The sequence below is a fragment of the Bidens hawaiensis genome, unplaced genomic scaffold (genome assembly GCF_021521415.1).
Source record: "Bidens hawaiensis isolate Kalapana, Puna unplaced genomic scaffold, B.hawaiensis_p1.1 tig00031469_1, whole genome shotgun sequence".
Classification (NCBI taxonomy): domain Eukaryota; kingdom Viridiplantae; phylum Streptophyta; class Magnoliopsida; order Asterales; family Asteraceae; genus Bidens; species Bidens hawaiensis.
The window spans coordinates 206222-218717 of NW_027495303.1; the positions used below are offsets into that span (position 1 = coordinate 206222).

General features: G+C 38.1%; 1 protein-coding gene across 1 annotated transcript; it reads left to right on the top strand.

The window, feature by feature from the left end:
* The first annotated feature begins 1488 nt into the window (after positions 1–1488).
* LOC143582141 (uncharacterized) lies at positions 1489–9121 on the top strand. The gene is made up of 4 exons (XM_077064773.1): positions 1489–2421; positions 3126–4112; positions 7822–8772; positions 9056–9121. The coding sequence occupies exons 1-4, from the start codon at positions 1489–1491 to the stop codon at positions 9119–9121; spliced, it is 2937 nt and encodes a 978-aa protein (XP_076920888.1).
* The last annotated feature ends 3375 nt before the right edge of the window (positions 9122–12496 follow it).

A 12496-nucleotide genomic window follows, 5' to 3' on the forward strand; every position in this document is an offset into this window, starting at 1 on the left:
ACTTGTGGGTTTAGAATAATAATAAGTTAGGGTTAAGTTAAGGATATATTTATAAACACACAAGTTACACTCAAGTCCCTCCACTTCTAAGTATTACTTTTCTAGCCTAACTAACTTGTTTTCATCTTGAGTTAATGTTTATAACCATGTTATCACATAACACATAAGTCTAACACATAATTATCACATAATTACTGTTTTGACGTTTTTCGTTTATTTGTCAATCGTTTGCGTCGACTCGTTTGCGTTTCGGTGCAAATCCCGAAAGACTACACATGTAGTAAGTGTTAAGCGTCATTTAAACCCTAGTTTAAATGTAATGAAGTGTGCGTTAAAGATTTTATGATCTTAAGTTTGAATTGACGGAGTTGAGTTAACGGAGTTAACCTGAAATTGACGATTGTCACAGTAGATGTGCACAAATCGGGCAATAGAAAAACTTGGGTTTGGTTATGACCGAGTATTGGAAAATCGAGAGTTGTTAATACCTGGGTCGGGTTTGAGTTCGGGTCTGGGTATTGTCTCTAAAAACCATACCCTATATATTGGGTTCGGTCAGGTATAGAATTAGGTATTCTAAAACCAGGTATTTGAATACATTATTTTCGGGTATTGAAAAAACCTTATTTTTGGGTTTTTTAGGGCCTATTTTCCGGGTATAGATTAGATTTTTTAAAAGGTTGCACTTTTTAGGGATATTTTTCGGTTATTTGAAAAATACCTGGTTTCGGGTATTGGGAAAACCCGGTTTCGGGTATCGAACGGGTTCGGGTTTTCGGGTAATACTGGGTACAAATCGGGTCCGGTTTGTAGGGTTTTAGTACCGAAATTCATACCCTATCCGTACCCTACAGGTTGGGCCGGGTACGGGTTAGGGTATTAAAAACCCGGGCATAAAAAAAAACCGGTTCCGGGTTCGGGTGTTTTGTGCACCTCTAGACTAGGAGGCGTAGGTTTTCCACCGGAGTCTTAAGTTCAATTCTCACTTTGCGTCACTTTGGGTGGATATTGGCAATGAAAGATTTGAGCTAGGCCTTATGCAAAGTTTGTCAGTTTAAACCCCAAGCCCACCCTGGTTTTCGTCCCATTGTGTGTTACACCAGAAAGTTATGCTCCTGTGATGCCAAAACGACTGTCTAGTGGCAGTCGGCGGTATAGTTTTCCTGGAAAACGCCCAAGCTAAACTCTGAAAGCCAGTGTGGACTCGGTGAAGATAATATAGTCTGGTTAGAGTGAGAGCAATGAGGTTTTTTTTAATTTGGAGAGTGCAATAGCCTAAATATAAGAATATAAGAAAGATGACGTTTGAGAAAAAAAACTAAAAAAAATATAAGAAAGCATAAAATATGGCAAGTTAGTCAATTATTAATTATATTTATAATACTTGAGACGCATATAATAAGAGAAGATGGATCCATGGTCTCAAAGCGAACACGAACTCGGGTCTGTTTGTAGTTACAGGTCCATATTCATACATAGTCACTCACCATGCAATATGGAGAGTATTTATCAGAAGATCCGGAATATTTATGGGAAGTTCGAATCCCACAAACGGAGGTCAACTTGGCCACTCAAGACTTTAGCCTAGAAACTCGGCTTGATCAAGATAACCGATTTATCTACTTAGGAAAACTCCCTGATAAACGCTGGCCCCGTACAGCTGCCATCAAATGGCATCATGTCACTCGTGACCAAGTGCACGAGTTCTATACGGAGTGCGGGTTGCATTCCAAGTGCCGCCATGAAAACATCATCCCTTTCATTGGTTTCTGTAATGATGGCGACAAGCTGATTACAGTTACCGATTACGCTAGCAAAGGCAGCCTTGATCGCTATCTTAAGAGTCGTTATTATCTAAGCTGGGAAAAGCGCCTAGAAATTTCTTTAGGGGTAGCTAAGGGCCTCAAGTATCTTCAATCGTGTCTTCTTGAGGACATGATAGTAGTAATTAGAAACTTGATGAGCAGCAATATATTGTTAGATGAGAATATGGAAGCTAAAATTTGTAGTTTAAAACATTCAAGGTTAGTCTCAAAAAAGGAGCAACAAGCTTATTCATTTTGTAGCGCTGCGTGGACCGATCAGTACTTGGATCCTGTTTATGCAGAGAGTCATCTCCTCAATCCGGAGTCAGATGTGTATTCTCTCGGCGTGATCTTATTTGAACTAATGAGTGGGACGTTGGCTGGTGAGCCAAAGAGCATCGGAGATCTTAAGCCACAATTTCTGATAAACCTTGTCCGCCAGTATTATGATGCTGGACTGGAAATTTTAAAAGATCCACGTATAAGTGATCACATTGATCGTCGTTCTTTCAGTTTGTTTAAGGAAATTGCATATAAATGCCTTAGTCTTAACATAAAGGAGCGCCCTTCCATCGATATGATCATCGAGAAAATTGAGGAAGCACTCCGTATTCATGTAAGTATCTTGCTAAATTATTTTGAAAGAAATCTATCTAGTTTCGCATATATGGAGAAAAGTTAGAACTTATTACAAACGTTTATTGACGACCCTCACTTTCTTTAACAACACCAAACTTCACAAACCTCATTAAAACTCATTAAAACTTATTCCAAACTTTTATCCTAAGAGAACCTTTTGAAATTGAGAACTTTGAGAATCATTTTTAACATTTTAAATACCAACTAATCAAATTTATTCCTTGCTATGTTGATCTCTTTTTTGAGATTCAGAAATAGTAACCGACTCGATAAATTCCACAAAAAAACCTCTTAAAAAATATTAAAAAAATTATAAAATGAAAAAAACAAAAATTTTAAAAAAGTAAAAAAAATCAATTTTTTTTCATCCTGGTTTTAAAAAAAAACAAACCTAATTATACACATATGTATATTATTATTTATCTTGATTGGACATATGTGTATAAAGAATAACATGTATAAAATTAAAAAAAAATAAGTATTATACATATGTGTATAATTTTTTTTGCTAAACCGGTATTTAAAAAGAGTATCGTTGTCAATTATGATAATTGTGGAGTCCTAATGGTAGTTGAAAGGAGCACCTGCTATTCCTCCCAAAGATTGGGCTGTCTATGATTTTCTTTCCAAATTTTCTATAAATATTTGAGTAAATTAATGGGTCTTGTATATATTTTACAGAGAGAAGATGTATATTCTGTCAATACCATTGGAAGCCACCAGGGTAAAAGATTTAACATTTCACCCTTTGAGATGAACTTGATTTCAAAATATGATCATAGAACCAACCATGGACAACTCCCTGAACGCTTTCAAAACCGCAAACCGTTTGTCAAAGAGTATACAAAAACGAAATCTGACGAGTTCCATCTTGAAGTTGATATGACGCCCAACTTCCAGCATGAAAACATTGTCGGGGTCCTTGGTTACTATAAAGCAATTCTCCCTGACTCGCCACTCACCTTTGGTTTGGGAAAAATTATTGAAAAAAAGATTGTTTATGAGAATGCTATCAATGGAAGCCTTTATAGTCATCTGGAGTCGCGTAAAAAGATTCGTTGCATAACATGGGCGCAACGTCTAAAGATATGCTTAGGGGCAGCAAGAGGGCTCAAGTGCCTTCATTCAGGTATTGGGGATCAGGGCAGACTAATTCACAGAAACTTCAGTAGCAAAAAGATATTGTTAGACGACAACATGGAAGCTAAAATTTATGATTTTACTAAATCAGTATTAGTCCCGAGAAATCAGCAACGAGTCTACCATCCAATGGTTGATCCAGAAAAAGAAAGGGTTGCACCAGTTAAATTTTGGGCTTACATAGATCCAGTGTATCGTGCAAGTGGCTTCCTCAGGACAGAAGTAGACATATACCCCTTTGGCAATGTAATGTTTGAATTGTTAGCTGGGACCACATTTTACGAGTCCTTGTTACAGCGTTATGTAGAGGGTACAGATCGTGCCACGTTCAAGCTGACAGCTCTTGTCCGACAGTATTATCATACCGATCCATTCAAATTAGTTGATCCTGATATTATAAATCAAGCTGATCGGCAATCGATACTTAAATATATGGAACTGGCATACAACTGCATTAGCTTCAACTTGAAGGATCGCCCTTCCATGAATATGATCGTCAAGACGATAGAGAAACTATTGAAGTTTCAAGTAAGTCTTTTCTTTTTATTATGTCAAAATTGTATATAATAAGAGTTGTTTGGGCAAGTAAAACACGGGTACTAAATCTCAAAGACGCTTGGCGGTTCCATTCCAAATTGACATTGAAATTATCATGAGCCTAGCTAGAATGTTATTTCACAAATAAATACCGTACCTTATTACACATAGTTAACACTCCCAACTGAAGTCACAGTTATAATTGCGTCAACACATACATAAGTGGGTACAAATATACAATATAAAACATTAGGCTTGCTTAAGTGTATAAATGGTGAGTAAAGCAATTTTATTTTTGATTTGTGCGGGAAGCAGTGTTATAAAACTCGCTATGCGCTGATAGGGGGACTAGCGATTAATCAGGATTATCAGGGATTAATCGGATTGGCCGGAATTGATATGTAAATTTCATATATACATATATATTCCAAATACCAAATTTTATATATAAAATTTTCAATTTTGACCGATTTGGAAAAATGGGGATTAATCGGCTACAAGTCGGTGGGGTAGCGACTAGCGATTAATCGGCGTCTAGTCGGGATTTTTGCAACACTGACAGGAAGAACTTCGATGATCGGCAAGAGTCTAGTTGGGGTGTTCCACGGTGAGTGTTATTAAACATATTATTTTTCTTGTATATTTTAAACATTGGTGCGAGTAATAACTTTACAAAAATTAACCATTTTTTTTGGAAAATTACTAAAATGAACAAGTTGACTGGGTTACTTTAAAACGCTGGCTAAACTTACAATGAGGTCTAAAATACTTTTCCCTATTTTTTTTATAATATGCAGGTACAGGTGGCAAATAGGTTGGGTTGGGTCGAAACGGGTCATGGGTCGGAACGGGTTAGGATTGAAACGGGTTAGGGTCGAAACGGGTCACTTAAAAAAAAGTTGTTTTGTTTCGGGTCGGAACGGGTTAGGGTCAAAAAGTTCGGGTTAAAACGGGTCAAGGTTGGAACGGGTCAAAACGGGTTTGGGTCAAAACTCGTTTAAGTGATTTTTCACTTCGTTTCAGTGCGTAACAGCTCGTTTAAGCGATTTTTAGTTCGTTTCAGCGCGTAACAGCTCGTTTAAGCGATTTTTCAGTTCGTTTCAGCGCGTAACAGCTCGTTTAAGCGATTTTTCAGTTCGTTTCAGGGCGTAACAGCTCGTTTAAGCGATTTTTCAGTTCGTTTCAGCTCATTTAAGCAATTTTTCAGTGCGTTTCAGCGCGTAACAGCTCGCTTAAGCGATTTTTCAGTTCGTTTCAGCGTGTAACAGCTCGTTTAAGCGATTTTTCAATTCGTTTCAGCGCGTAACTGCTTTTTTAAGCAATTTTTCAGTTCGTTTCAGCACGTAACAGCTCGTTTAAGGGATTTTTCAGCTCGTTTCATCGCGTAACAGCTCGTTTAAGCGATTTTTCAGTTCGTTTCAGCACGTAACAGCTCGTTTAAGCGATTTTTCAGTTTGTTTCAGCACGTAATAGCTCGTTTAAGCGATTTTTTAGTTCGTTTCAGCGCGTAACAGCTCGTTTAAGCAAATTTTCAGTTCGTTTTAGCATCTAATAGCTCATTTAAGCGATTTTTCAGTTCGTTTCAGCGCGTAACAGCTCGTTTAAGCGATTTTTCAGTTCCTTTCATCACTTAACAGCTTGTTTCAGCATGTTTTTGTTTCGTTTTTGTCGACTTTTCAGTTTCGGTTAATTTGTCGATTTTTTTTAACGAGGACAACGGACGAAACGTTTTAGTTTTTTTTACATTTTTTGTCTTTGTTTTATTTTTTTAGTTATGATTTTTTATTAATTTTTTTGAATATTTTTTGATGGTTTCTATTAAGATCAAAATCCCTCAAAAAAAATTCAAAAAAAACAAATAAAAAATCATAACTCAAAATATAAACGAATAACTAAAAAAAGGTAAAATACTAAAATATTTTCGCCGTTATTCTCGTTCATAAAAAAAAACCCCCGACAAATTAACCGAAACCGAAATGTCGACGAAAACGAATCAAAAACCTTAATCAACCCATCTAGTGCGAAAAATCGAAAGAAACCGAAACCCAACCCGTCCATTGCTAAAACTCGTGTCGGCACGAAAGCTGATCCGAGCCGAAACCTAAACCGATATCGTTCCAATCTAAAACCCGTTTCAACCCAAACATGTCACTTTTCCTTAAGAGTCTAACACACTAACCCACATCGACCCATGTAATTAAATTTGTCAACCCATTTTGACCCAAAAATAAGAATGTGAAATTTCAAGTGACCCATTTTGACCCATTTAATTAAAACCTATGACCCAAATCAACCCATTTAAATTTTAAAACAACCCAAATTGACCAATTTGGAATGTTTTGGGTCAAGGTTGCCACCCCTATATGCAGGTGTACTAAAACATGTTATACAATTAGATGCACATGGTACAAAAAAATGATGCATACTTTAGATGAGGTAGTTAGCATCAAGGATCGAAGTGTTATGGTTGAGTGACACAACCCTAAAAGGACTTTAACCGTTAAATAGTTAAATAATTGGATAAATCTTTATCAAGCAATAACAGTAGCACATGATATGGTTGTATTGTATGTACATATAATACCTAGCACTGTTCAAACTGCTCGCCGTACGCTCGGAAATTGTTTGAAAAATGCTTGTTTAATTTCAGGTCGGTTCGGTTTAGAAACAAACCAAGCACGAACAAAGCCTCGCTAAATTTAGTTCAATTCGTTTTGCTCGAATTATTTGTTATACATTAGTTTCATATTTAAATTTTATGATATATATAAAAGTATACTATTTTTTAAAGTTCTTAAAATTTTCCTCTTTTGTGTTGACTTCAAAGTTCAAGTTTTAACAATAACTGCTTGTTTTATATATGTTTTCTTGTTAACTTTGAGCTTTAGACATTTTAAAGTTGAAAGTCTTGAATTATTTATATTTTGGAGTTTTAGAAATTTAAAATTGAAAACTTTGTACGAAATCAAGCAAAATCAGTCCGAACCAAGCCGCCTGGTTTCAAACCAGACCAAGTTCAAGCATAAACATATTGCCTTTTTTTTTTAATTCAATCCCCTCTGTTCGGCTCGCTTTCAAACCAAACCAAGTATGAGCAAATCTACGTGCACAACACTAATAATTAGGGATGGCAATGAAACCCGAACCCGATGGGAAAACCCGAAACCCGACATAAATGGGACGGGTAATACCCGACCCATTAGGGTTTGGGACGGGTTTGGGATTAGTTTTGAATTTTTTCGCTGGTTTGGGACGGGTTTGGGATTTCTACCCGACCCGATTACCCGATAACGTAAACCCATTTACCCGATTATATACCCGATGTACCCGATATAACTTATTATATAATATATATACTATATTCCATTTATATTATTTGTCGAAACTTGTTTATGTCAATTATTTGAGACATGTTATGTTTATGGTAACCATATTTGTAATCGATTAGTTATATTTTGTCAAAACCCGGTAGAAACCTAGTGGGTTTTGAGCTGGGTATACCCCACGGGTATTTTATCAAAACCCGATAAGAAACCCGAAACCCGACGGGTAATTACCCGATTAAAACCCGACGGGTTTGGGATGGACTTTCATAACCGGGTATGGGTTTGGGAATGCCTAAACCCGACCCATTGCCATCCCTACTAATAATACCGCATAGTATAATCAAACTCGATTCTGTTGATGATTGTATTCACAGGACAAGGAATCTGCTAGTACAAGTACCATACGAAGCCTCCAATCTGAAGATTTAAAAATTCCACTAATAATAGCGGCCACAAATGAGTTCAGCCCCGGTAATAAGATTGGATCTGGTGGATTTGGTGATGTCTACAAGGGAACACTCACTGAACGTTGGCAAAACCGCACAGCTGCCATTAAACGTCTCAAGGCCGAATATCAAAAAGGAAATGATTTTTTTCGTAAGGAACTTGAGCACATTTTCAATTTCCACCATGAAAATGTCGTCCCTTTCATTTGTTACTGTGATGAAGGAAACGAGATGATTATAGTTACTGAGTATGCTGCGAATGGCAGCCTTGATGATCATCTTGAAGACTCGAATAAAAGAAGTCGCCTAACATGGGAACAACGCCTCAAAATTTGCTTAGGGGCAGCTAAAGGACTCCAACATCTTCACTTGGGAAACGGAGACGGTAACAAACTAATACACAGAGACGTCAAGAGTAATAACATATTGCTGGATGAAAATACGGAAGCAAAAATATGTGACTTTGGAATGTCAAGATCAGCACCCACAAATCAAGCTACTGATACTGGGCTGCATATCGGTATTGGGGGCACCGAGTATTACATCGATCCTATTTACCGAGAAACTTGGAAGCTCAGGGCCGAGTCAGATGTCTACTCCTTTGGGGTGGTTCTTTTCGAACTACTTACTGGGAAAATGGCATATAAACTATTACCATCTGAGGATGGTAAGACTGATCAGTTGTTCATATATGTGGTCAGACGCTTAAAAGGGAGTATAGGAGACCAATTAATTGATCCACTTATAAAAGACGAAGCTGATGATCGTTCCATTCTTGCGTTTCAAGACATAGCGTATGAGTGCATCAGTCTGAACTATAAGAAACGCCCTACCATGGACAAGATCATCGATAGGATTGAGGAGGCATTGGAATATCAGGTAACTAACTACATCTTTCTATATTTTTATGACTCTATAAATGCAACTTGTATATAACAAAATGCGTTGTTAAAACAAATACTCTTTGTATAACAAACACGTCTTATCATGTGTAACGGCATTGATATTTATATCATACATATATAACGGCAATTCGCTAAGCTGCAATCCCTTTTTTTTTCTTTTTTCCATAGGTAAACAAGAAGATCTTAAGCAAAGGTGGCTGAGAACTAGCTGAGATGTTTCTGTGGTTTGTTGATGTTTTTATTTGGTGTGAGTTCAGTTTCGTGTCATGTTTCATTATGTTTGTGATATGAGTGGACCTTTTGTTATGTTGTATTGTTTGTGATAGAATGATATGAATTGCTTGCCTCTTTCATTCATTAACCAAAATTGAGAGTCTAAATATGGTTCAGTATTCTATACAATCTTTTCCAATATTCTATTCTAATATACCCCCTTAGTCTAAGGTGGAGGATCCTGGATGCTTAGACTAGATCTGAAATCATTGAATAGAGCGCATGGCAAGCCTTTGGTGAAGATGTCTGCAAACTGGTAACGAGAAGGGACATGTAACACCCGAATTTGACCTCGATGAACTTTTTCCCGCACAAAATGAATATCAATCTCCATATGTTTAGTACGTTGGTGTTGAATCAGATTACTAGAGAGGTGGATAACACTTACATTGTCACAATAAACTAAAGAAGTGCGTGCTGGTGGTCTACCCAACTTGAGAAGTAGATTCTGGATCCAACAAATTTCAGCCACGGCGTTTGCGACAACACGGTATTCTGCCTCGGCACTTGATTGAGAAATGGTAGATTGACGTTTTGAAGACCATGAAATTAAGTTGTCACCAAGGTAAACACAATATCCCGAGGTGGATCGGAGAGTGTCAGGACATCCTGCCCAGGCATGCATATGCATGCACACTTGTTGCACAACATAAGAGATGTCCGGACATGTAAAAGTTAAATATTGAAGAGCTCTTGCTAGGCGGCGGTACATAGTTGGGCCATCAATTAAGGTGCCGCCATTGGGGTGTCTACCAGAGTGTGTACAAGATTATAGTGTGTCATATTGGCACGTTGAAGAATATTCATGGCATAGGTGGACTGAGACAAAAACATGCCATTTGGATCCCAAGAAACATAGATACCCAAGGAATAGCTCAAAGGTCCAAGGTCTTTTATTGCAAACTCACCTGAAAGACGAGCTAGAATATGTGTCTTTAATGAGGTTGATGAGGTGGTGAGTATTATATCGTCAACGTATAAAAGAAGGTATGCGGTATCAGGTATGTGTTTGTAAATAAAGAGAGAATGGTCACACGAACTGTGGTGAAAACCCAACGTGGTAACATAATATGTGGATCGTTGATACCATGCCCTCGAAGCCTGTTTCAATCCATACAGAGATTTCTTTAACCGACGAACGTGATGAGGAAGATGAGGATGCCGGAATCCGGAATCCCGTGGGTTGGTGCATGAACACTATTTCAGATAAATTTCTATAAAGGAAAGCATTTTTCACATCCAGTTGACTAATGTCCCATCCGTGGCATAGAGCAATGCTAAGAAAAGTACGAATGGTTGATGGCTTTACAACAGGACTAAATGTTTCATCACAATCAACCCCAACCTGCTGAGACATGCCATCACAAACTAAGTGTGCCTTATAACTAGGGCTGTCAATTCGTGTCTTAACAGGTAAGAGGCGACGCGCGTAACACAAATATCAAACTTGAATACGACTCGTATATATGTCATGACTATAAGACAGTTTTAAGTTTTGTGTACCAATAAGGGATAATGAGGGAGTCTAGCATACTAATTTCAATTATTTAAGAAAATAAAAAATTCACATACCGCACTTTTTTGATTAACAGGTCTTATCGTGTCTTTAACAGGTACCCAATTGTCAGCCCTACTTATAACGTTCAAGTGAGCCATAAGATTTAGTTTTATGCTTAAAAATCCACATACAACAATTTACATTCATGCCTGGTTTACGAGGTACCAACTTCCATGTCTAACTTTCGAGAAGGACATTAAACTCATCTGTAATGGCGTGGGTCCAAATTGGGTTGGCTAAGGCTTCGGTGGGGTTACGAGTAATAAGCTCGAGTGTATAGTGAGTGTGAAGGTTGAAGATTTGTGATAACTCCAGCCATGCGACGGATCGTCATAGTACGAGTCGGGGGTGGTGGAGGTGGTGGTTGTGGTGGTGATGGTGTTGAGTGGAAGTTTGAGAGGCAGGCTCAGTCGAGGGAGTTTGTGAAGGCGAGACAGTGGGTTTGGGAGTGTGGGCCGAGGGTGAGGGAATGGATGGTGTAGTTTGTGTGTGGGTCGTGGAGGAGGGTGGAGTTGGTGTTTGGGATGTAGGGGACTGCGGTGTCATTTGGGCTAGCGGTGCTTGTTGGGCATAGAGATGGAGGAGGAAGGAAAATCCGATGCCCAAAGATAAGGGGAAGGGTCGGGAGCTAGATTAGAATGAAGAAACTCCTAGGTTGGAGGTGGGTTTTGAAGAGTAGCAAAAGGGAAAATGGTTTCATCAAAAACAACGTGACGAGAAAGGATCATTTTTCGTGTAGAAAGTTCATAACATTTATAACCACTACTGTGAGACGGGTAGCCAAGAAAGACACAAGGGGAGGAACGATCTTCAAGTTTGTTAATTGAGGTAGAAGGAAGAAGTGGGTAGCAAAGGCACCCGAAGGTGTGAAGATGAGAATATGAGGGGTGTTTGTGGTATAGAAGAGAGGTAGGGGTGTAATTTTGTTTGGTTTTGCTTGGTAAAATGTTTAGAAGGTAGGTTGCAAGTTGAAGTGCATGTTGCCAAAAATTGGTGGGAATTGAAGAGTGTGTGGTAGGGTGTGGATTATGCTATTAATTGAACGAATTTTCCTTTCGGCTTTCCCGTTTTGAGAAGAGGTGCGGGGGCACGAAAAAAGGAAGTTCATTCCGTTTCGGGAACAAAAATCGTGGAATGATTTGTTGTTGTATTCAGTGTCATTGTCACATTGAAAACTCTTAATATTAAGGTTAAATTGAGTCTGGATTAAATTATGAAAATCGAAGAAAATGGAGAAAACACTAGGTTGGTTTGTGAAGAGAAAAGTCCTTAAAAAATTGGTGAAGTCATCAATAAATTATACATAATAACGATGCCCCCCCCCCCCCCCCCGGTACTAAGAACCGGTGAGATCCATAAGTCACTATGCAAGATATCAAACTATCTAGTAGATAATGAATCATAAAAGGATAACTTAACCTGTTTGCCAAAAACACAAGATTGACATACACGTTTATCAGGATGTTTGCCAACAGAAATAAAATTTTGTTTATTTAAAACTTGTAATAAAACAGAGCCAGGGTGCCCTGGTCATTTGTGCCAGCCTGAGATAAAGCAGCAAATGTGGTTGGACTAGTAAACTAGGTGTCGGTGGAGAAAGATAGTGGGTAGAGGTCGCCGCTGCTATTACTACGGAAGGTAGGAATCCGAGTCCAATAGTCCCTCACAAGAAAGCCAAATGGGTCAAACTCAATGGAAATCATATTATATTTGGTGAGATTTGTTGGAGTTAATTCCCGAACCGAGTTATGGGTCGGAAGGTGGGGCCGGTTCGAGCCAATGGATCGATCTCATTAATTATTTAATTATTGCAGTTAGAGATAATTATCTATTTTATTTATTAGATAGAGATGGAATTTTATTTAAT